At 37.6% G+C, this 27529-nt stretch overlaps 1 protein-coding gene across 2 annotated transcripts in view; it reads left to right on the top strand.

The window, feature by feature from the left end:
- LOC117331673 overlaps positions 1–19889 on the top strand; it is a 41064-nt gene extending 21175 nt beyond the window's left edge. The window contains exons 6-8 of one of the 2 annotated variants that reach the window (XM_033890504.1): positions 515–655; positions 1152–11371; positions 18098–19889. In XM_033890504.1, the coding sequence (XP_033746395.1) occupies positions 515–655; positions 1152–11371; positions 18098–19337 (11601 nt within the window). In that variant the 3' untranslated portion in view covers positions 19338–19889. The remainder of the gene's footprint in view (positions 1–514; positions 656–1151; positions 11372–18097) is intronic. The other variant, XM_033890505.1, reaches the window with a different exon arrangement.
- Positions 19890–27529: the final 7640 nt, after the last annotated feature.

Genomic DNA, 27529 nt, shown 5'->3' with positions numbered 1-27529 from the left:
AATGTATTTAGTAAAAGGATTGAAATGAAATGACTAAAAATTCAAACCTGGTATCCTGTTTTCTGCTAGGCCTCGTTTTTTGATTGGGCAAGTTTTTTACAACTAACTGTTGATTCTACCATTAAATTTTATAGCTGTAAACATGTTTCAGTAGGTTTCATGAAATGTGGTAGCACGAAAGAGTTATCTCTCTTGATTCATGCAAGCAAGTCATTTTCGTCATTGCCTACACTTCAGTAAATGTCAATGATCTAGAGATATACATGACACATTATAATGATAACATCATATGTGACATGTATAAGGTACTTGTTCTTTTGGGGATAATAAAAAATCTGTTGAAAACCGAAATAAATAAAGTCTTTAAGATCCATTTGAATAGGTATTAGTTACTATGCATATTTAATACATTTCTGTTAAATCCTCTTAAATACATTTCTGTTAAATCGTAAATGCATAAATTTGCTGCCTTTTCTCTTGGTAGATTAGTAACCGATATTGATTCTATTTGAAGGAATTGCTGAAGTTGTGGATTCGCCACCAGTACATAGCAGACCACAACAAGGAGAAGTTCCTAGATAGTGTGTGGGCCATTGCCAAGGTCTCCCTCAGTACACAACAGATTCTGTTGCTTGTTAGTGGGCTCCAAAGAGAGGTATGTGTTGAAAAATAGATTTTTTATGCCCCGCCATGAAATGGGGGGGGGGGGGGGGGGAGATATAGTGTCACCCATGTCCGTCCCATCCTATCGTGTCCCAATACAATGTAACTAGCTAATCTCAGGAATTGCTAATGTGATCCTCACCAAACTGTGTTTCGGGATATCAAGTGGCAACAGTGGCATTAATGTCTTACAGACATTTCTAATTCTTACATTTCGAAATCTGAATATTACTGATTGTTAATTTTAGCTCACATGGCCAAATTAATCCAAGTGACCATAATTATGTCATAATGCTTACTGAGTAATGATTTTGATGTTCCTCCAATTACCTATGTTTACAAAAAAATGAATAAGTTGAATGTAGTGATCATTTTATAATGTTAACTTGCACTTATATCCATATTGATAATTATCTCGATTCTCAATATTCAGTTAGCTTCTCTATACGATATAAGGGGTTATAACTTGTGTTTTTGGTTAATTGCAGTGTGGCAACGAGATGATTCAGCTGTACACAGACCTGTGTGTATATGCCATCAATGTAGACAAGGGATGTTGTGAGCAACAGATGCTGCAGGGAAACATGGAAGGTGTGAAAGAACGACAGCAAGCCATCGCACAGACCTGTCGCAAGTTATCCGCACTTTACAATGGACTCAACCCAAAAATATCTCGCATCAGTTCGCTAACAGCCTTTTCCCTTGATGCATCACTGGTGAACTTGTGTCTTGTGGAGAGAATGTTCAACAGAAAGTACTGTACTCATTCTAAAAAGGAGTGTGCTGCCTGTATCAAAGTGTTCAGCAGTGTGACCCATTGTGTTGGTGATGTGAAGGTTAATCCAGCTACGCTTTATGAGGTAGAACGGTTACTGAATATGCTGAGGCCATATTACCTTAACCCAGACTTGGCATGGAAGGAGCTGCTACCTGTGTGTCAGAAATTCATGAAGGAAAGAAGCCAATCGGCTGTAGAAACAAAAGAGGAGACAACCCCTCCAAAAACTCCTGCAAAAAAGAAAGAATCGAAACCAAGACCAAAAAAGTCTACAGCTAAAAAGGAGATGAATATTTCACCAGGAAATATTAAATACTACTGTGATGATAATGTGTCGTATTTGCCAAAAGAAAGTGTTCCAAAAATGAAAAATAAAAACTTCAGACTAAAGTCTGCAGCCAGTTCGAATTCTTGCACTCAAACACCAAAACTGGAGGAAACTAAAGCTAAGCAACCTGCAGTTAAAGCAGCGACAACACCATCAAAATCAAGTGCTGTATTTGAGTTTGATAAACAGTTATTCCAGTATAATTTCAAAGGAAAACCAACTGATCAATGTGCACCCGTCCCGGCATCGTCCACTGTTACCAAGGAGCAAATGTCACCAGCAGGATCGGAGCTACCTAACAGTCTTGTCAATAACCTCCCAAAGACACCTACACAGATTGCAAATGTAAAATGTCAGGCTGTAGGGGTGGACAGCCAGGGAAAACCTGTGTTAGTAAAACTGCCAGTTTCTGCTACCACAACTCTTTCCTCTACAGTCAGTAGTATGATTGCACCAGGAGCTGCTAGGCAACAGACTATGTACGTTGGGGATACCACTGCCTTAGGTCTACAGCCTTCTGTAGGGCTTCATGTTCCAGGACAAGGGAAAGTTCAAAAATCAAAAAAGCGTCAGCCACATAGCATTGGAGAACTGTTAGAAGCTACAAAAGTCATGCCTTGTTCAACTTCGTCCAATTTTAATACTGCTGCAACTGTCATGACTACTCCAAAACCTGCTACTCAACAGTCTTTGCCAACATCAGCAGATCTGCTGAGGGCTGCCCGAGATTATAATTTGACAATAGTACAGAAACCTACTACGCCTAAGCCTTTCCAAACACAATACAGTACTGCAGATCTTTTAAGAGCAACGAAGAACATCCCTCAAAAATCTAAACCAGATGTGCCACCAGCCAGCAATCTGAAAAATGCAAAGGAGATGGTGCAAGCAACAAAAGCAGCATTTGCTGCATCAGTTCTCGGTTTCATCCCAAAGCCTCAGTCCGCCATTTTGTCTGAGGTGTCTCAGGGATTGCCTAAGACATTAGATCATCTTGGGAGTTTAGGTGGCTTAGGGTCAGAACGTAAACCAACCAAAAAACCCAAAGCTCCCAGGAAACCTAAAACTGTCCATTCAGTCCCAGGACAAATCCACCCTAAGGCTAATGTTAATGAACTGAATGTTTCTCAGTGCAATAGTGTTCAACCAACCAGCAATAGAACTGTTATAGCACATTCGTACAAGACCGTTGATGGAAGCATATCATTTCTGTCATCCAATGTTGTAGGGGGTTCCAACATTATCCCTTCCATAGTGAACCCTGTCAACACCCAATCTGTGTCTTCTGTCCGTCCACCAGCAAAATCATTCCAAGCAAACGATAAATCAAATCATCGTCCACGTATTATTCCTGTTCGAGCTACTTGCAACACCAAGTATCCGCCATACTGCTCCACAGTGGTAGCTGTTACCAGTGCCACACCATCACCAGGACATGTTGTTGGTGCCAACACTGTGGTGACAACAAGTACCAACCCTTCGTCCCAAACACACATCGAACAAGAAATCTACAATATGTTTACAAAAGAAAAACCAGCAGTTAAACAGACTGCAGCAGCATCGAAAATTGAGGGATTTCGGCGACCCTCTGCTGATGAACTTCAGAGCATTGTTGATTGGTTACAAACTGGTACTGAGGATGATAAGAAAAAGTCTCAGATCAAACCACCTGTGTCCACAATGTCTACACAGCAAGTGGTCACTTCAGTGCCATCTACTGTCCAAAGTACGACACTGCCCTCTATGGTCACTCCTAATGTTACAACAGCGTCTTCGATGGTCATGTCACCTGCTGGAGCATCTCCAAAAGCGGTATCCCTAAGTCACGAACAGCTGCAGAAGATAATGGCAGGATTAAATCAGAGACAGCAGAAAATTAAACAAAAGCCAAATCCCACAAATAAAATGCAGCAGAAGAAAAGTCTAAATAAACAGCTTCAACAGTTGATTGCACAGGATATCAATAAAGGGAATAAGCGATCTACAGGAAGTGAAAACCACTTTGCTCAGCAAAATCCATCCCAGATTTCTGTTTGTGGGGATCAGACAGTTCAACCTTCGTCAACACATATTGGTCAACTATTTCAACCATTAACAACAAACGGAAGTCAACTTGTTCAAGCATCAGTAACACATGTCAGTCAACTAGTCCAACAATCAACAACACATGGGAATCAGCTTGTTCAGCCATTGACATCAAATATCAGTCAGCAAGTTCAGCAATCAACAGCACATGTCGGTCAACTATTTCAACCTTTAACAACACATGTTAGTCAACTAGTCCAGCCATCAGCAACACAAGTTATTCAACTTGTTCAGCAATCAACATCAAATGAAGGTCTTGTGCAGCCAATATCACAATTTCAAAAACAACCACCTTTCAGTCAGGGAGTTGGTTTAGAAAATCTACAGATTCAACCATCACTGACACAAGAAAATCAACCTCTCCATCCGTCATCATCACTTGGGAATCAACCCATCAAACCTTCATCGTCACTTGGAAATCCACCCCTCCACCCATCATCTTCACTTGGGAATCAACCCCTCCACTCCTCATCGTCACTTGGAAATCAACCCCTCCAACCATCATCGTCACTTGGAAATCAACCCCTCCACTCCTCATCGTCACTTGGAAATCAACCCCTCCAACCATCATCGTCACTTGGAAATCAACCCCTCCAACCATCATCGTCACTAGGAAATCAACCCCTCCAACCATCATCGTCACTTGGAAATCAACCTCTCCACTCCTCATCGTCACTTGGAAATCAACCCCTCCACTCCTCATCGTCACTTGGAAATCAACCCCTCCAACCATCATCATCACTTGGAAATCAACCCCTCCACTCCTCATCGTCACTTGGAAATCAACCCCTCCAACCATCATCGTCACTTGGAAATCAACCCCTCCAACCATCATCGTCACTTGGAAAGCAACCCCTCCACCCATCATCGTCACTTGGAAATCACTCCATCCAGTTGTCATCAACATCACTTGCAAATCAACCAGCATTAGGTCAGGCAAGTCAAGTCACTCAACTTCCATTGACACATGGAAATCAAGAAACTCGACCATTATCAACAGTCAGCAATCAACCAATTCAACAGTCACAAAATCAAGGGGTAGTTTCAGGAAATCCACTTCAGCAGGTTCAAACACAGGGTATATATACAGGAAATAAACTGGCACTGACTTCGCAGCAAACCTCTGTGTCTGATTCCTTCATGACATTAAATTCAACCTCTGTCAAACCTCAGCTTATCGCTCCTGCCATGACATTGCCAGTGAGTTCACAAGGGACCATCAATCAATCGCTACTAAGTATAGATCAGCTCACTAATGCTATGCAAACTACCAGTACCCCAGGAATTCAGTCATCACTTAGTTTTCCATCACAGTTTCAAATAAGTGGGTCGAAATCCTTGACATTATCACCAAATCAACCAACTTCTAGAATGTTTGAGCTTCAGTACCTCGGACAAATCAATCCACCATCCAAAATTCTGCATCCAAAACCACCATCAAAAGATGGGCCCTTGGCCCCATCAACAGCTGCACCTGGAGACCCAGTGGGAAAGAGCTCTGAACTTTCACTTGAAACAAATGCCAAAACTTTCAGTGAAATACAGGGTTTAATGAGATCAAAACAACCAACATTCATTCCAAAAACATTATCTTCAGAAGATGAAGTGAACATACCTAAGATGCCTCTGGGAACTTTGAAAGTTGTGGAAAAACCAGATCTCATCTCTACTTTGAACAGGAGTCCGTCAAAGCTTAGTATTGATCATAATCATTCTGCAGCAGCGGGTAGTAGTGTTACAACATTTCTTGGGAATCAACAACACACCAGCGCTGTAACAGCAGTGTCCAGTAGCTCGGACCATGGTGTGTCTTTGAACACCTGGCAAAGTGAAACTTCATCCTCACAAACTGATATACTAACTACATCCGAAGGGTCATATCCCCATAGCAACGGAAGTGATCAAACAACCACATGTTCTTCAATGGGTCAAGTTGAATCAACCTTTAATGAGACTCTGAGATCTGTTGGGACTGTGAAGGAGGTATCCGAAACCTTGGATATTCAAACTACTTATAACACTGATAGTAATTTAGTGGTTGATTCAAAAGCTGTTGGCCTTACTAGGACATCTGAATCAACAATTTCATCTAGCTCAGAGATTGACAAAGAGGTCAATGACAGTGGTGCCACTGTACTTACTCCAGATACTAGAGATCCTGTTAACAGTGAGGAGAATGCTTTGGAAAATAGATGTGAGGATAGTGACAAATCTGTCAAAGAATCGGAAACATCAGAAATAGCTGATAGCTCGACCAGTCCAGATTCAACTGCTCTGACAATGAATAGTGCTGGCGATGCCAATTCTGATTCTACTTCAGTCAACAACAAATACAACAGTAGTGATGGTAATGACAATTGTACAACTGTTCAGTCAGAAGCAAATTGCACTAAAGAGAGTCACGTCTTGGATCCAATACCTGATACGAAACTGCCTTGTACTAGTGATGATGTGCTGCTGACTCCAAAAGGTCATCTGGCAGGAGAAATAACACCAATGATGGAGGAATCAGTCGGGCAAACCACTTCCAGGCTGTCAGAAAAAGAGGAACTGGAGGCAACCAGTGGTTCTAGTTCTGATTGCAAGCCAACAGAACGTTCTGATAGCAGTCCAACAGAACAGGTAGAAACTATAAACACCAAGTCAAGCTTGCTTTTACCAGATACAATGGAGGAAGGCTCTAGTGTAAATGATAAAGAATATGTGGAAGAAGATCAGAATGTCTCAGATTTGACAAAAGCAACTGGATCAGATTCTAACACATCAGAAAAGTTGCAGCCTGTGGATCAGGAGATGGATGAAGAAACCAATTTCATGAATAATTCGTCCCATATAACAACTCCCAGCATTGAACATATTGAGAAAAAATCTATATCAGAGACAACCACAAATGCTGATGATAAACTAACAGTGCCTACTTGTGTTCCTGATTACACTGCTCTGAATGTTGGCAATTCTATTTCAATTGTCACAGATGTTAAAGAAGAGAATGAAGTGTCAAACATTGAACAAAATTGTGTTCAATCCGATGAAGATACTGATAACGCTAAAGCTTCCAATGGTTTTGAATTAGACAAAGCCTTAGCCTTAGATGATGCCTTGGGTGAGTCAGCTGCCTTGTTGTCTTCACCTCTTGTACAATTTGCTGTTGAGCCATCTCAACAATTAGTAGAGGATAACTCAACAACAGAGTTAAGGAATTCACCTGACGTCGGGCATCCATCCTCAGAGGATGCTCAAAGAGCTCAACCTGTGATCAGTATGTTGCCAACACCAGAGTTGAGGAATTCAGTTTTACGTGATGTCAGGCATCCATCCTCAGAGGAAAGTGATGCAAATGCTGAAAGAGCTCACCCTGTGATAAGTATGTTGCCAACACAAGAGTTGACATTTGGATCCAATTTGGACATTAAGGATGATCAAGTTACAGAGAAAATCTCAGTCCAGACAATACCACATTCACAAGGTATTTTTCAAACAAAGAAATCTCCGGAACAGGACAAAGAGGCTTCATTGGATCCTTCAAATATTAAACTGGTTCTAGAAGATATGGGAGCAGAAAACAAACAATATTTGAGCAATGATAATCCCGATTCTCCAGAAAAAGATTCCTTGCCAAACAAGGACTGGGAGAATGCATTTGTTTCTTTCATTGACCATCTGGGTGAGAAGAAGACGGTGAAAACAGACAATAACAAGGTCAGCAGTAAACCAATTTTCTCCCGACAAGACAGCAGTGGAAGTGAATCAAGCTCCAGGTCAGTAGGAAGTAGTCTTGGCAGTCGTGGAAGTTACAAATCTACTCTGGATGAAGACAGTTCAGGAACAAGGATTCTTCCACTCCAAAGGAGAGATAATGATGTGAAAAGATTTGAGTATTTTAACCACCTTACGCCCTCTCACAAATCAAATAAGAGGCGGTCTTCCAATAAGGGCTTGTCAGGGCTCCAAATCCAGGCACTACCAGAAATTAAGTCCAAAAGTAAGAAGCTTGTTCTGACATCAGAACTAACTGAGGTAACCCAACAGAAAGAAGTTGTAAACAAATGTATAATCTGCTCAAAAATATTTCGATCCGTCGACAGTTTAAAATGTCATGTAAGAAACATCTGTCGCCCCATGGATACAAGTCGGCCGGAAGCGAATCTGAAAGACTTTGAATATAAGACTGTGTATTCATGCCGTAAATGTGAGAAAGAAGTCTCAAATAAGGACGAAATAAAGGCACATGTGGCCGAGTGCTGCAGGGATGACGATGTGATCCAAGCTCTCAGTTTCAGTACTAAATATATGTGTCAGATGTGTGGTGAATACTTCACCAATAAAGATGATGTACACAGTCATGTTTCGAGGCTGTGTAGTAAAGTAATGTCATGTCGCCAACAGCAGCAGGAGAGACTGGACAGAAAGGCAGAACTCACAGCCAAACCACTGTCAGACATGGTTGAGAGCTGGTTCGGGAAGGGACAGAAACACACAGAGAATAATATTAAAGAGGAAGTACAGGAGGAGACACCCGAGACAGATGAAAAGCAAAATTCCTTAGGTGTTGATGATTTAGAAGCGGAAATCTTTAGCGAGGCCAATAATCAAGCAGGAGTTGATATCAAAGAAGAGAGTGAAGCAAAACCGCCTAAAGAATGCAAACATCAACACTCCATTAGAAGTTTGCTGCCTGCAAAGCAGTGGTCATTGAGAAACAAGACTAAATTCTCATCAAGGCTGAAAGGATTTGAATTTTTCTCAAACAAACTAAATCCTGCAAGAAGGAGAACAGAACAGCGAAAGTGGCATGAGGATTATCATAGTCTAAGGAACAGAGTTGTCAAAAAAGAAGCAGTGAATCATGCAGAAGACGATAAAGAAGAAAATTCTGCAGAGCATGATGGAAAAACTTACGCAAAACACAAAAAAAATCCTAGGACTGCTGCAAGTGCTGATTCTTCAGTACAGAAAGAACAATGCACAGATGATACAGACATGGAAACCAAAGATAACAAGGACATGGACTTGGATAAAGTGACATCATCAAAATCAGTTTCTGTCAAGTCCGAGAAGAAGGAGAGCAATAATACAGAAATACAGAATCATGTCGCAGCTAAATCTAAGGGGACAGATAAGGATATGGCTAATCTAACCACCATGGATCCCCCCATAAGGCAGAAGCGTGTCATTCAGGTGGGCAGAAAGTTCCTGGAAGATGAGTTTGAAGTTCCAGAATTTCTCAAAATACAAGTGGCCAGTACTAACTTAAAGAGAAAGTCACCACAACACTGTCCTAAGTGTGGACAGTTCTTCTCCAGCAGTTATGTTCTCATCCAGCATATAGTCCGTGTCCATATGTCTCCCTGTAGATCTAAATGGAACAGCTCAGCTCGCAAGTTTCAGTTTGCCTGTTGGTACTGTTCAGATGCCTTTCCAACGTATATTAAGCTTTCAAAACATGTGCCAGTTCACAAAGACAAGATCTTAGCGATGCTCAAGAAGAGCTGCTCCACAAGCAGACGTTTGAGAAAAGAAGGCGCAAATCTAAACAATGCCAATACTAAGGTAGAGAAATCCAGTATCAGCAAAACTAGGAGAAGTGCTAAAGCAGAATCTCTTTCTATACACAAGTCTGTTATGAAAAAGGAACTATCACCAACAAAAGAGACTGAGGCCGACGCACTGTCACAGCATGTGGAAAGTATGCGGTCGAGCCGACGAGCTCGTGGACAGCCTCCTCTTGCTGTAGATGTGTCTGAACTGAAGGTGGATACTGTGAAAAAAGAAAGAAGTCGATCACGCGAAAAAGATGCTACATCTGTCGGTGGAATGATATCTCCCAGTGACTCTTTGTCACCAGGGACATTAGATATGCGTACCACCAGAAGTAGGAGGCGTGACAATGATTCCATGTCAACATCAAGCTTTGACCACGATGATGATTTAGCTAGCAACTGCTCACATGCAACAGACAAGTCATCCCAGTCAAAGGGTAAGAGGGAGTACAACAAGAGGGGCCTGAGTGAAGACCGCGAGTCAATGACAAGTGAAGATTCTTTATGTCATCGTCCAGTTACCCGTCATCAGTTAGCAGCCCAAATTTCCCCAACACTGAAGGACGGTCCATGTACAGCCAAGAAACTGAAGCGACCAAGTGGAGATGGTGCTGAGTCTGAGCTTGGTCAAAGGTCTAGAACCAGATCTGGTAATATATTGTCTAAAACAGCAAGTCAAAAAAGTAGTACTATGGTTCAGGGGACATCAGATAAGAATTCAGCTTGCACTAAACCTGCAAGCAAAATGGCATCATCTGTAAGGAAAGGAGAGCCCAACAAAGCGTCAGGTAGTCCAGTCACACGTAATCAGTCCAAAGTAGATTCAGATTCTACAAAGAATCTAAACGACTCTGTGAGTCAGATGAGACGCACAAGAAAAGATGCAAGAACCAACGAAGAAAGGAAAACATCTGCAAAGGGATTGGAGGTTTCTTCCAAGGATGACAATAATCCTGCATCTAATATGACTACTCGCAGATCAAGGCGACTGAATACCTTGTTGGAGAATGTAAAGGAAGAGAATACAGAAGATGATAACAGCATTAAAACATCAGCTGTTGTGAAATTGCACCGTGCTAATCTGACAAGACACAAAAACAGTGAAGATTATAAAAGCTCTGGATCTACACATAACAACAAAGAAATAAACAAGAGAAAGATGTTCACAAAATCTAAACTAGAAGAGAAAGAGAGGGAATTGAAAAAGATAAAGTTGTCTGCGAGTGATCGAAATGATGATGGTTCTAAAAAGTGTACTGAACAAGAAGACGAAGGTAATACAGAGACATCTCTACACAAGGACACTGTAGATAAAAAGTCTGTACTGGTTATCGGTGAAGAAGATGAGGAGTTTGTGTATGTAAAATCACCACTGCCTAGTCCTACTGGTGAAACAACAGAAAAAGTACCAGAAAACTCATCAACACTGTCTAATAAAACAGCATTTTTAGAGAGCTTTAAAAAGTACATCCATAAACCTGCACCTCGCTGGACAAATTCCTTCCATCTGAGAAGCGTTGTGACAAAGTCTAAGTTTAAACAGAAAGTGTGTCGTGCACAGGCAAAGCTTTTTCAGAAAAGAAAGAGGGAAAATATGAGATCTTCAAGATTTTCTTCTGAGGATGAAGCTGATGATGAATTAGATGAAGATGTTCACAATTTGAACGTGTCTAAAAACAGTAACAAGAAGAAATCCTTCCTGGATTCATTCATAGCCCACTGTGATCATGGCCCAAGTTTAAAAGGGTTTTACTCAGAAGATTTGTCTGTCATTGTGCCAAAGGAAAACAGTACCAAAAAGTCTAAATCAGAGGCATTACCTAAAGGGAAAAAAACAGCGGATAATAAAAAGAAAAGTCTAGGACAGGCATCACAGCCTCATCAGGTGAAGAAGGATGTGATCACTAAATCGGAGAAGATCATTGCGAACACTGAAAGTAAGGTCTCAGGATCATCCACACAGGACACAGGGCAAAGGTGAGACTAATAGAATCTGCAGTGGTTGTGGAGGAGGTGGTAGTATAGGAAAGTTTCCTTATGTCAGCCATTGATAATCAGTTTTTGATAATACTCTTGATTCATTTTAACATAAAAAGTTCTAAATCTAAAATTAACCAAGCATTTATTCGGTAAATTGATTTACCAACTCCTCATACACAACTTTTTACACTTTTACATTTTTCTTCCTCCATATCTGTTATAATGTATTTAAATCAGAAACATTCACGGACAAGTACCATCATAATACACAAAAATCACAGATTTTTATTTTAAATTTTAATGTTGAAATTCAATGTCAAATATGTCTATTTCTTTCTGAAAAGTGATTGGTGAAGGAGAAAAGTGTAAATGTTATTGGGTATCTTTTGTGGCTTCACATTTACTTTCATTCTCATTTTAAAGAAAAGTTCCTACAATAACTTGAATTAACTTTTTTTATACATATTAAGTATATTAATATAGTGCCTGGCACTGTTATAAGCTTAAACAGTTAAGAGGGAAACTTGTGGCTGGTTGTTCCTTATGCAGTAATCAGTATTGAATAAATAACATCAAGTTCATTTAAGCCTGGTCAAAGTAATAAAGATGTGTCAAAAGTCCAGGGCATTTATCCAGATTTTTCAATGATGTCTGCCCAGATTTGTCAACTTAAAGATGTGTCAAAGGTCAAGGGTATTTATCCAGATTTTTCAATGATGTCTGCCCAGATTTGTCAACGATCAGTGATGTCTGTACATCATCTGTACAAGTTTGGTTAAGTGTCAGTCTCAAAAATTTAAGAATATCAAATGATATTAATTAAAAAAGATCTTAATGTGTAGTAGGTGACACACTTATCAACAAGTACGTTTTGATTCACAAATCAGATGTGAAAATAATAGATAATACCATATAAAAGATTTCAGGATATCTGTAACCCTGTATTGCAGTTAGAGCATACTTATATTCATAATTCTGGTATTTTGTCTGATGAACATAAAGTTCTGATGACAAGTGATATCTTCAAAGCTATATATCATGCACGAGTAACACTCAGTCAGAATTAATATAATTTTGTCAAAAGTCATGGAACCTTTATTGCTAAATAGATGTTAAAAGTTTAAGTGTATTCCAGATCTATAGCCCTCTCGCTTTGATACTATGTAAGTGAAGCTTAGTGAAAAACTGATTTCCTTGTGTTTTTTGTAATACGTTGATGTTATATTTTAAATCAGGCACTGGCTGCCAGTCTAATTTCCTGGTGTCACTTAATCTTTGCAAAAGTAATTTCTATCTATATATATGATTCATTAAAACAGAGCCTATCATTTAAATAGAGCTAACATTTCTCAGGAAATATCCTTTCATATTATAATCTGTATACTTAACATAAACTGAAGATTTGATCTAAAAGTTTACAATGAGCTACACTGAAGGTACCTATCAGATTCTATTACTCTATGTATATCACTGCTGATCTAGATAGTGCTTGTATATGTATACAGTGGAATTAAAAATGGGTGGCATGATGAAAATAAAAAGAATAGATAATATTGAAACCAAAGTATTATATATATATATCACTATTCGTATAACAGATTTCAAATTAGAATGATATATTCAGAACTAGACCATCCCACTAATTTTTTTTCCCTTCCCTTCACCATTTTGAAACAATTTAATTGAAAACATTTCTATTTTAACTGGCTTATTTCTTATTTTATTTTTTTTTCATTTTTAGAATTTTGTGAAGTTTTGTAAACTTAATAATTGACATACTTTAGACCAGTGTTTGACAGACATAGGTGCATGGTAGCTTTTCTGTTGGTGTGGTCAACATTTGATTATTTGTTGCTATTATTAAAAAATCTCTTTTATAGTAGCTTATATATATAGTTATCAATAAGCAAGACCATCTCAGCACATGGTTCCTATTATGATTTTAGCCATTTCTCAATAATTGATTGAATTTCGTCATTAATTGATTGTACACTGTTTCTCTGTTTAGTTGGGGTTTTGGCTGAAGTACATGTGCTGTCATAATCAGACTTGGAATAGACTTTAGATATATGACCATATTATACATCCCAACATACATTTTAGATTCTGAATTTCTCTACAGTATTTTAAGAGGATATTTTCTCTTCTAATACTCTTGCTAACATTATGGTCCATTGATATTAAAGTTTAGAGTAAAACATTTTGAATCTATAAGAATGCAGACCCCAAAGAATTTAAGAAGGCAGACCTTTTAAGCTTGATGTTAATTTGTTAACAATTCTTAGCTGAAAAAAGGCTTTAGAATTGTTAGATCAAAGCAACTTTCAAGAACAAGAAATGGTTTTGTTTATGAAGAAAATATTAATTATTTGGTTCCAATGTTCATGTCAGTGCCATGTATCTAATTCCACTGTATAACTACTAATACCTTATCATTTATCTTTCATAACCTATTATACCTGTATATAAGACACATTAGAGATGATTGCTATTTGGTGTTCTATCGAATTAATTCACTAGTACCTAATACAAGCTTCTGTACCTGATACTGTAAATCACTTATATTTCGCGAGTACTTAATTTCGCGAACTCACCTTATTCGACCTATTCGCGAATACATAATTTCGTGAATTCCGACCTCAAAATGACTTTAAATTCGCGAATGACGTTAACAGGTTGGCGATATTTCCATGTTGGTAGCCATTTTGTTTATGAGAGTCATGTGACGGTACAGGAAAAGTCATGTGATATCGATGTCTGTCTATACTGCATTATTTCACCGACATGACCACGCCACAGATCTCCAATTAAAAAAGTGGTAACCAAAGATAATTTGCCGGTCCCAATTACGGAAACAGTGATTAAACATGTAGAATCAAGTGATGTGAAGTATGACATACATGTAAGCTTACATAAACAACAGCGCGGGTAATAAAGTATGACGTCTTCCGGGTGATCATCCGGGATCCTCGGGACCGGACCTTCTGCGCTTAAATTAACTAAATCGTCGTCTATAAGGTATTTCAAAGTTCAACAACTAAAAGATAGAAGAACTACCAAAAATACTGAAATCTGTTTAACAGATGGAAATTTAACCATTTTTTGCACAAATTTGTTTCTGTCTGCACTTTATTATAAGTATAAGAAAGAACATTTTTGCAGCCATACATTAATTTACCACAACGTTTGGCATATAGATTTACTTTGACAATGATGATATAATTAAATGTTTTGTAATAGATAAATTTGGTGAGAAATTGACACGTTAGTAAAATTAATTGTTTGTTAGGTATACTGATGAATGAGCCTGTACCTTTGACATATGTCTAATATGGTTTGTGTGACATATCCTGTCTTTGTAAGTTGAGATGATTATGTTACACCTAAGTATTTCACTATCAGCTACTTTGAACCTTAAAAAGCTCTCTTACTCTCTGAATCGCTGTTTGGGAAGTACACCTTCCGCTGGCTTCGAGTGCCCATTTTTAGCTCACCTGGACCGAAGGTCCGGTGAGCTTATGCCATGATGTGGCGTCCGTCATCCGCCGTCGTTCGTCAACATTTGCTTCAAATCGCTACTAGTCAAAAAGTTCTTATGGGATTTTGACCAAATTTGAGGGGCGGGGTCCAATAGGGGAAATTGAGGTAATTCCTTTGAATCGCTACTAGTCATAAAGTTATGAATGGATTTGAACCCAATTTGGTCAGAAACATTCTTGGGAGAAGGGGAACAGATTTTGCATAAATGGTGACTCTGACCCCTGAGGGGCCAAATGGGCGTGGCCCCATAGGGGAAATAGAGGAAATTTCTTTAAATCGCTACTAGTCATAAAGTTATGAAAGGATTTGAACCTAATTTGGTCATAAACATCATTGGGGGAAGGGGAACAGATTTTGCATAAATGGTGACTCTGACCCCCTAGGGGACAAAGGGGCGGGGCCTAATGGGAAAATAGAGGTAATTCCTTTAAATCGCTACTAGTCATAAAGTTATCAATGGATTTGAACCCAATTTGGTCAGAAACATTCTTGGGGGAAGGGGAACAGATTTTGCATAAATGGTGACTCTGACCCCTGAGGGGCCCATAGGGGAAATAGAGGTAATTCTTTTAAATCGCTACTAGTAATAAAGTTATGAATGGATGTTCTAAAAACAATTCTTGAGGTCTTTCAGACCCTTTAAAGCAGTTGGGATCCCCACACCATAACCATATATAGCATTGTTTGAGATTGACAAATAAAACGAATTGAACATGAACATGAACATTATTTTGACATTTGGTCTAATCCAACCAGGTGAGCGATGCAGGCCCCATGGGCCTCTTGTTGTTAAAATACTTTCTAACTTTCTCATACACCTTTCATCTTTATTAGCATAAACTCTCGAGAATATCATAAGTATTCTAGTTTCATTTTTAGACTTCTAATATATAGCCACGAGCAAGACTGCCTATTGAAAACTCCTCAGTTAGGAAACAACTTTTAATGCATGTATCTTTCATCAGCACGGCATAAAACTAAGGGTTAAGCAAAATTGGAAATTCCAATGCACCAGCTCGGCCCATGAGAGTGTACAAAATACACCATTAATGGCATTATATAATAGAATTATAACGGGGTCATTGATTCAATGGCACCGCCTGGATTAAACAGATAAAATCAATAATTTTGAAACTTGAAAAACACATTACCCATTTTTAGGTGTTGTGCAGTGTATACTATAGACGGGTTCACTCTCTTGGTTCTCTTCTCTCTGCTAGGTCTGCACTCCGCTCATAAAAGACCAGAATTGGGAAACCATGGCAATATTTCATTGATTAATTTCTATATACGGTGATGGATGTATTGCTTATTTAAGATGTAGAAAGCCCCAATACACAAAAAGTGATGAAATTCAGCATCAAGAGGAAATGTAAAATGTTGATTGATAAACAAATGGGGAAGATCTTTAAGTTTCGCTTTTTTAAATAACTTCAGGTAAACAATGTCCTATGTGCTCATTACAATAAGACAATTGATGTTTGTTGATTCAATAAAGATGTGCACATGCTGGAGTAGGAATTCCTACTCATGATAGTTACTCGCAACCAGTCTACTGTATAGCATAAGCAAGGGAGGTAACTGAGGAGGGTACCAGTCTATGCAGTGTACTGTAATCTAGTCATTGCAACCTTCATTTTCAGGTCAAAAGTCAATTGACTGCAAAAATATTCAATGCCTAGTAGGGCTGAAGGGGAGATATATGTTTTTGTTCACAAAAATAAGTCTCGGTTTTTTTTTAATGCCCCTTTTTATCCCTTCGCGACAAGTCTACAAGGTGATATAGAGATATTCATTAATGATCCAATTGTTCTGAAACTTCACACACTTGCTCACAGCCATAGTCTCTTATATTCTAATACATGCTCACATTTCAACCACTTATAGTGAAAAATGAGGTCAGTTACTATAGTTGATTTAGTTGTTCTTGCTCTATCCACTTTCCTTAATTACTTACAACCATCATCTATTGTTTGCATTTCAACCACCTAGGGTCAAAATGAGGTCACTGCTATATTACTATGAATAGAATTTAACTTGAACATATTTATATGATTTTAAACTCAAGTCAAATGAAATAAAATGATAGTATAATGTTTGGCCCTAAACGACCCTAGCTGTCGATGGGCCGTAAAACACAAACAAAATAAGATAGAATTTTGAAGTCCCTGCTCAACAGACTTCATTAATCGCCTGATTTTCCTTAACCTTCATCACTTGCAACCATGCATTATCTCTTGTACAAGTTCAGATTTAACCCACCTCAAAACTTAGGTCACTCTCACTATAAAAAAATTTCATACACTTACATATATTATCTCTTGAATGAACCCCTGGGATCCAAATTGAGGTCCCTATATGTTCACACAAATAAATGGTCCCCAAGACTATGACTTATGCATTGTGATTATGGGTGATAATTGTCAGGGACATGGAGAATCCTTAATAGTTGTCAGTTTCTAACTTGGCACTCAATGGTTTAAAAATTATGTTTTTGCCATCATTTCTGTTGCAGTAAAAAATTAAATACCATGATATGTAACCCTGATATGAAATCCTCTTGACAAGGATCTTAGACTAAACAGTACACACCTGATGTTTCTTTTGTCTTGATTTATTGATGAAAATTCTAGGTTACTGAAGCTTGTACTGTACAGTTGAGTTACTTATTTTGAAGTGTTCTATTGTAGGCAAAATTGTTACAATCTTCATATACATTTGTATATAATGTACATTTTTAATATGCTTGTCCATATGTGAGATAAGTCTTTGACTCAATTTGTAATGAAGTTTAAACACAAACTGTTATTATTACCTGGTATTATTATTAAAATCACCAAAAATAGATACCTTAAAAATGAGATCAATCAATAAAAGTTTGATTTGTTTCTTAAAAAATACATTATTTTTACATTTTAATTCAATCCTTTTTTAAAACAAGAATATCTTTTCAGTGAGATTTTGGATTTTCACCTATAATTTTGAGGAATTTCAAAAATGTACTGTATTATTTTTAATAGAAGAAAAAAAATTCATTCAAAACTCTGAATTTATCCGAAAACATTCCTAACCCAGAATTATCCAGGCAAAACTGCAAATGTTTAAACCAGGTGAAAACAATACTTGATTTAAATGCATTATATGTAATTAGTAATTAACAATTTTTTTGTTTCTAAAATTTAGTGAGTCTAAGTGTGTGAAGGAGAAGACAGACAAAAAACTAGTGGAATTAAAAGACAAGGATATGGATATGGATTGTTCAGAGGAGGTAAAGAGTATCACAGAGAATAAGGAGTGTAAGCCTTGTCCATCTGGTGAGCAAGGTATCAAGTTAGACCCAGCAACAGCCAGACCCACTTCATTTGAAAGTCTGCAGACTTACATTGATAGTATGTCAAACTCAGCATCGCCCACCCCCAGTGTAGACTCCACCACCTCCAAAGAAACACTGTCCAAAAAGTCTTTGAAGATTTCTAAATCCATGGCTTCTACATTCCAGGATAGTTTCATGACTTATCTTGGTTCCAAACCAAAAAAGGGTAGAAAAACTTCTGATGGTTCCTGTTCCTCGTCAGAATGTGGGGATTTGAAATCATGCAACTCATCTGTATGTGATGGAGACCTAGGAGCCAGTCAGAAGTCACGATTGCAAAAACCTGAAAACAGTAAACCTTTTACGTGGGATATGGACTCGGGCGATGAACGGATAGATCTGTTGGTGTCCACACTTGGACGTGTGGTGACTGAAACATCAGAGAGTAGTAGTAAAACAGAGGTGACATATCAAGCAAATTGTTCTGAGGAAGTGCACAGTGAGACCAGCCACAGTGCCAGGTCTTCTGTTGAACGTATTCTACCGCAAAAATACGGCAATTCAAAGGCCAAAGTTCGTCGAATCTACCATGATGGGAAGATCTGGGAAATAGGACCTGGTTCTGTCAAATCTGTTTCAGTTTTGCAGTCAGATATAGTGACTACAGACAAAGTGCCAGACATGGATAGCCCTGTAAGTGAAATGTCTGATTGTGGAGAAAGTGTAGTTTCTGGTAGCATTAAATCTGAATCAGTTAACATTTCAAGATCTGAACTTCCTAAGGGAGATAATCATGTCAGTGCAATAAAACCTGATTATCATCACCTTTCGAAATCATCCAAGTTAGAGCAAACTGCGCAGGCAAGTGTCGAAATGATTCGTGTGGATCGAAAACATGATGGAGACAAATTTGTCCGTCTTGACAAATCAGAAATAGACCAATATGACAAGATGAATACATATACTTCTGTTACCCCAGAGGATATGGCCCTTAAGAAGACAGAAAACATCAGGAAAAGTGCCAAATGGAAAGTCAAAACAGAAAAGCGATCTAAAAGCTCAAATATGAAAGAATTTCCATTTGTTTTCAAAAAGAACAGAAGGATGTAGATTTTGAATAAGTATGAAAATAATTTGAGGAGAAAATTAAAAATGGCCCAAAGAGTTAAAGCAAGATCACTACTGCCGGGGGAAAAAAATGTTTCGTACTTTAAAGTTAAAACATTTATAGCTCTTGTGAATCAAAAGATTCTTGAAACTCAAACACTGCTGTACACTATCTTTAAAAACTAGAACACCAGTGTGTATATGCCATCTTTAAACTTGGCGACCGGTGTACACCATCCTATCAATATGAACATGGTCCAGTGTTTTTGAGATGGGCATCATGCTTTGTTAACCTCTTTTCTGACGAGAGTGTACAAGTTGTGTCCACACTTTCAAATCCAGGAAAATTGAATATTAAATCGGATATTAATATGGTCATTGTTAGTAATATACTACCTCAGTGTAATTGGATTATTTTTGTGATATAATAGAGATTTAGAACTATTTTTATCTAGAGGAGTCAGATACCTTAACACAACTGCAAAACATTGTTTGTTCCAGCTGCTTTGAAATTTACAACTTAATTCACATGAACAAAAACATATTGTTAACATATTAATTAATTGCTTTTATGGTAGATTTGATTATGAAGGCTTAATCTTTTGAAATAATTGAGTTTCACTGGGGTTAATTAGGTAAATTCTATTATCACAAGATTCAACATAGCAGTAGACTTTCAATTAGGAATTAGGGTCCTAGTATTCACACTATGATTTAATTCTTAAAGCCATTCATACTTTTAATTGATATTGTATACAATAATGCAAAATTCAGACTCTGATGATCGAAAATCACTTGGCATAAGATTGACAGGATTTTAAAAATGTAATCTGTAATAGTAAACAAGAAATATCTTTAAAAAAGATAAACGGCATAGTGTTAATGCTGGTGGTTATAATTTAAACTGCTGGTGAAATGAATGAACGAACCAATGTGTTTCAGCACAGATAACAAAATTATATCAGTTTGAATCATTTTTGGTGATAATTAGACTGCATTTGAATCAGGAATATGATTTTATTAATGTGTCATTTGAAAAGATACATCCACTTATTCAGCTTGCATTCAATCTTAACTTTGTTTCGTTTTTAACTGCATATATATATCTGTATTTTGCATTGACCGCTACATTGACCAATCACATACTTCATCTTGACCAGTAATGCCACCTGTCGCGTCATATCCGGGCCAAAAGAATATTATACAGCTATGCCGAAAAACTTGATTTAATGAGTGAACTAGTATTGGTTAGGGAGAATATCTGTATGATCTGACTGAGAGACCTAATACTGATGTAAATCTCACTTGGGATATGGGGTTCCTTTGTGAATTAAACAAGAGATATGTGATCTTGACATGATGGTAATTATTATTGATGTAAATCTGTGATTTAGTATTTGTTTGTATAAAAAGAGATTATGTAAAAAAATTAAGAATTTTTAGATTTTGTGTGTGACATGAAGCTAGAGAGATTTTAAGAGACCTTTTTGTGACATCACCAAGGATTTTTAGAGATTGTTGTGTGACCTGACATCACTGGGGATCTTTAGAGATCATTGTGTGACATCACTGAGGATCTATAGAGATCTTTGTGTGACATCACTGGGGATCTATAGAGATCTTTGTGTGACATCACTGGGGATCTATAGAGATCTTTGTGTGACATCACCAAGGATTTATAGAGATCTTTGTGTGACATCACTGAGTGTCTTGAGGGATATCGTGTGACATCACTGAGGAGTTATAGATATTTGTATTACATCACTGAGGATATATAGAGATCTTTGTGTGACATCACTGAGGATCTATAGAGATCTTTGTGTGACATCACTGAGGATCTATAGAGATCATTGTGACATCACTGGGGATCTATAGAGATCTTTGTGTGACATCACTGGGGATTTATAGAGATCTTTGTGTGACATCACTTGTGATCTATAGAGATCTTAGTGTGATATCATTGGGGATCTATAGAGATCTGTGTGTGACATCACTGGGGATCTATAGAGATCTTTGTGTGACATCACTCGGGATCTATAGAGATCTTTGTGTGACATCACTGAGGATCTTTAGAGATCTTTGTGTGACATCACTGGGGATCTATAGAGATTTTTGTGTGACATCAGTGGGGATCTATAGAGATCTTTGTGTGACATCAGCAAGGATTTATAGAGATCTTTGTGTGACATCACCGAGTGTCTTGAGGGATATCGTGTGACATCACTGAGGAGTTATAGATATTTGTGTTACATCACTGAGGATCTATAGAGATCTTTGCGTGACATCACTGGGGATCTATAGAGATCTTAGTGTGATATCACTGGGGATCTATAGAGATCATTGTGTGACATCACTTAGAAAACTGTGTGACATCACTGAGGATCTATAGAGATCTTTGTGTGACATCACTGAGGATCTATAGAGATCATTGTGACATCACTGAGGATCTATAGAGATCTTAGTGTGATATCACTGGGGATCTATAGAGATCATTGTGTGACATCACTTAGAAAACTGTGTGACATCACTGAGGATCTATAGAGATCTTTGTGACATCACTGAGGATCTATAGAGATCTTTGTGTGACATCACCAAATATTTATAGAGATCTTTGTGTGACATCACTTAGAGATCTGTGTGACATCACCGGGTATTTATAGATATTTTTTGTGATGCTGTTAAGAGGACTGGCCACAGTTTAATCAGTATTCCCTAACTTGACTTGAAATCTTCCGTAGGAAATTAAAGCATTACAGAATTTAAGGTGATTTCATTTAAGATTTTCTTCCTTAAATTCATAAAGGAAATAGCTTTAAAACAAAATTTTCAGTTAAGGAATGTTGATGAAACTGTAGCCTGTTCATGATGTGGATCAGTGATGTATTGAAACTGTAGATTGTGACAATATATTTGACATTTATACCTGTTACTTGAGAGCCTGCAATGGTACTAATTTGTGATGCATCGTTCATTGCATAGTTATCTCTGGGATACCTCAGCTTACCTCCATGGCAACATGGTTATCTCTGCGATACCTCAGCTTTTTAACTCCATGGCAACATGGTTGATGTTTATATTAGCAGTCATCTGTTTCTGGTGAATTTGTTATTATATTTGTGTCATATCCGCTTTGACTCCAACCGCTAGACAAACAATGTGCACCATAGCAGGCTTTTCACTGATTTTTGACACAACATGCTAAATGCCAACTACAGTAGGCCAGTGTTTGTATATCTTGCATTGGGTCTGGTTCCTGCCATACTAGACTTGCCAAAATTGGGTAGATGGTAGCTCATGCCATTCTTTCCAGATGTAAAAATGACACTTTTGGTGACTGGAATTACTTCATTGTCAATTAATGATTGTGAAGACCCATTGGATAGTCATTTGAAGATTTAAGTAATTTATCCCATTCATGATTTTCATTTCAAATCTATATAAACTTCGGTCATAGACTATAGGGCAGCTTTGTGCAATCACTGTTCGGTTTTCAACTGAACGATTACAGTAGTTTCATATTGGAAGTTATGTTTATTGTAATGCATGTGAAATTTATGTAGTTCCTAAAAGTAAACACACTGACAACCCACTTATCACTACGGAAAAAGTGTTTGTGTGTGAGACAATTACTTGCAAGGTGACAACAATATTTTTACAAGAACCCAAGTTTAGTATTTTGTGCTGCGTGTCAGTATTAAAACAGGTATTTTGCCAGGTAAATGTTCATGAGGGATATGAATTGTAAAATTCCTGGAAGTTTCTGTGGTAAATGTAATTGTGTGTGAATACAGACTGCCAGGATAAGAAAGAGAGCACTAGTGTGATAGTGAAGAAGACATAGGTATTTGGCTGGTCATTTGTAGAAAACATTAATAGCAGACAGAGTGAATATGTTAACTATATGAATGGAAGTAGAAATTCCAAATCATCTGTAATATGTAAGCAAAATGTGAATGAACAAGTTATCTCGGAACATCATATGCAAAATACATGTTCTACTTAGTAATTATTAATGTTGAATATTAAAAGATCTGTGAAATCGTTTGATTACACACATGCATAAAAATGTTCTTTATGCAAATTGTAGTTAATGCATATCTCTGTTACATGTCATAACCTATCTTAGCCATATATGCCTTTGTCGCAGTATGTATATACATGCTGTAACCTGTGTTGTAAAAATTAATGTTCATTGAAATGGAGGGAATTTATTGGTATTGCATGAAAACAAAACAAATATGCATTCCATGTTATACTGTTGTGTGTATATATATATATGTTGTAAATATTGTAACTACCGGGTACTTTTTGTTTAATTTGTATTTGTTTTTCAAAAATGGCAATTTCATTTTCACATTTTTACTGTTTTTGTAAATAATATGGTCTTCAGTAATTGTGTGTTAATGGCAAAGCATGTTTTGTGTAATTAGTTTTCATTGGCTTTGCTAACTTTATGTTATCTTGTAAATGAGCATTCATCTTTTTTCGATGAATGTAAAATGTATTTTGCTTTTATGTGAGAGAAAAAATTATGTATGCCATATGCCATTTACTTGAAACTCTTAAGCATTAAAATACAAAAGGACCCATTCATTTCTGGTTTCATTTTTTTTATCACCTTAGAGATTTATAAAAATAATAAAAATATACAATGTTTTGGAACATATCAAACTAACTGGCGTAATACAAATGAAGGAGACTTACTTTGTTTTGGTAGCGGTTCCTCTAGTTAATATAGTCTAGTCAGACTACAGTTTTGGCACAAAGAAATAGCAACAGAAAGAATTTTTGCTTTGAAATAAACAAGATATCATGCTGATCAATGTATAAAAAATCTAAAAAAATCTAAGTTGGGGAAATAGTAAAATTTAGCGATTTAAAATGGTAAAAATTGCAGCAAAATGTATGGCATCTATAGGCCGCCGTAGGACAAAAGAGCTCTCAAAGGGCGGTAACTACGTCGAATCTCCGAACAATGTAACCAGAAATGACGAAATCAAATCAAAGCTTATTGGTTCCATTTGGCGGTTTTCATCAGAAATGGTAAGTGACTTTAATACTCATTGGTCTTATGTTGATAATAGAAATACTGGAATGAATATTTCTTGTTGTTAAAGCCTATTGTTACTCTTTCCCAATTCATCGTCTGCTATCGACACTACCGTGTGTTCCCGCGTATCATACTTTATACGTAATTTTGTTTATTTGATTATAACTTGTTGTTTTTAATAAAACTAATGATAAAAATGAACTATTGTATTTAATATTAGAGGCATTTGTCGGGTTGGGGGGCGTATTGATACTATAAAACCCTCAGTTTGACCAAAAATAAAATCTATGGAAGCCCATATTCCCGTGTTTGAGAAGGTGGTGTCGGTTCATAATTGCAATGTATCTAGTGAAATATTATGCAATTTCCGGGCATTTTCTTCCAAACCAGAAGGCCAACAACAATGTAACTACACAATGTGATGTCTAAATGTACAATAATTTTTCAAAAGTTCGTCCAATTTTCAAGATGGCGGCCATGACCACCATTTTAAAATCCGTTTTTTTGGTATAAAATGTCGTATATATGTATACTATATAATTTAATAGCGGCATTTTTGTGTTTTACCTATGAAAACCATATTTATTCTTACACGACGTCTATTTACGAATTTTTGTAATATAAATGTCATACAACGAGATGCTAGAGATTCCAAAGATAACTCTATTCAGAATACCCCAGGACGTTCACTTCGCTCCACAGAGGAGAGTACATTTCAATTTTCAAACCATTGCTTCTTCTGTGGTAAAACAGCTAAACATTCTGACAAGAAAAGGGGTCCAGATGTATATCCTGTTCGAACACTTGAATTTCAAAAAACTGTAGAGCAGGTTGCCGGAATCAGAAATGACCAATGGGCGAATGATGTAAGAGGTCGACTGGAGTTTATCAGAGATCTGCCGGCTGCAGACGCTGTTTATCATCAAACATGTAGTGTGAATTTCCGAACACATAAACAGATTCCAGCGTTATTTACTCCAGAAAAGCAACAGAGAAAAACGTGTGGTAGACGGAAAAATGAAGGACAATTGGAAGCTTTCAATACAATTGTACAATCCCTCGAGGAACATCCCAAAGACCTACTTACGGTACTCAATCTTGTAGAAAAGATGAAAGGTCTTGTCGGTGATAATGCATACAGTGCTATATACATGAAACCAAAGTTGATTGAACATTTCGGCGAAATAATTTCAATAACGGACATAAACGGTAGTGCGAATGTTGTGACATTTAAATCAACTGCATCTTACATTCTCAGGGATTTTTATAATTCACCACAGACTGATACTGAGACTGAAAAGAAAAAAAATGATTGAAACAGCCGCAAAACTAATACAAACTGACATCAAGGAAATCAATTTAGCCAAAGTAGAATATCCTTCCACGCCAGATATTGCATCGATAAAATCCAATATTGACTTTGTTCCGGCTAGTTTACAGCAGTTTTTGCGTTTGCTATTTAGTGAACATGACGCAGAGTTGAAAATCGCAGCTGTTGGACGAGCAATTATCCAAGCTACCCGACCAAGAACGCTTATCGCTCCACTTCAACATGGGTTAGGAGTACAAACACACCATCAGTTTGGATCTAGGTTTTTGAATGATACATTGTATAGTTTGGGATTTTGCGTGTCCTATGGGGAAATACAGAAGTTTGAGGCAAATGCTGCAAAATCTGGAGGAACTGACATCGACGAGCTCCCGACTGGTCATGTAATACAATACATAGCTGACAACGTCGACCACAATCTACGAACACTGGATGGTCATGATACATTTCATAGGGATCATTGCTGGTATTACCCCCGTTACCTCTAAGCATAGACCGATTCCACGAGGAGACGTATCGTTGGATGAAGTGGCAGAGTTAGGTAGACTTAACATCGACTTTTACAAGCTGCGTTCAAATCCCCTCGAATGTTTAACATACGGAAAACTCAACTTACTTGACGATTCGGAAGCAAGTAGAAACATTGACCTTCTCTCAACCATTGTTTGGCCATTAAAGACTTCTAGACAAGGATGGTCCGCTACAATGCAAGCCGTTCATCATGGTACATTTCCTGGACAATCATCCATTGTATTCTTGCCGATGATCGACATGGATCCCGGAGATCTGTCGTGTATATATTCCACTATGCGTTTTGTCAGTAGAGAAGCCGCTCGACATGTAAGGTAGTCGTTTCCCTTTACAACGGAGAGACAACAGAAGGACTTGACACTCTACGTTACAAGAAATTTGTAGAGAAGGTTACTTGTGGTAAATCTTGTGTACAGGTCCAAACTCTCCTCCCCCCCCCCCCCCCCCCCCATCAGCGGCCGCAACATATCACAGCAAGCGGGTATATCTTCAAACTCAAGTATGGATGGGAAACGATAGACTTTTAGCCCAGGAATGGGGATGGTATCTTAATAATGGTATGCTTTCGCCATCAAAAACGGATTTGCCACCTGCGCCAGAAAACTTGATTAAAATCATCCGTTGCACTTTCAAGACTAATTGCGACTCTAAACGTTGTACATGTCGGAAACATGGCCTGGAATGTTCACAGGCATGCAAAGAATGCCACGGGTTCAGTTGCTCGAATGTACAGGCAATTTTCGAGGTAGACACCGATTGTGACAGTGAAGGATAGTTTTTGTTCCTTTAATACTATTATCACTTAGTTAAGGAACACCATACCGATATATGTGCTTGTCATAAAACGAGCTAGATACTGTATATCACTACACTGCATGTATGATAGTAGTTTTGGAAACGATGAAGTGAGTTGATATTAAGTACAATACTCTGATGATAATGACTTTCTTTACAATGTCATCTCAGTGGTAGACTTATCTACTGTGACTTCGTGTGCTTAACTGTATTGAGTGAGACGTTATCTGATCCGGGTAAAACAAAGCCATTGGACACGGATCTTATAGCAATAGCATTGTTGCAAAACTTCTTTAATGGGTGAGAATGCTTACTTAGTGTATTATTATGGATTATATGACATATACTGTTCTGTGAAGGAACATGACACACTACAAGTTGCTTTAAAGTGTTTTTTAAGATAAATCAACCCTTAAACAATCATTTTGTAATTTATTTGGAAGAGAAGGATGATTGCATATCGTCAATTGGTCAAAATGATTTTTTTTG

This window comes from Pecten maximus, chromosome 7, assembly GCF_902652985.1.
Source record: "Pecten maximus chromosome 7, xPecMax1.1, whole genome shotgun sequence".
NCBI classification, from domain to species: Eukaryota; Metazoa; Mollusca; class Bivalvia; order Pectinida; family Pectinidae; genus Pecten; species Pecten maximus.
This window is presented reverse-complemented; position numbering and strand designations above follow the sequence as displayed.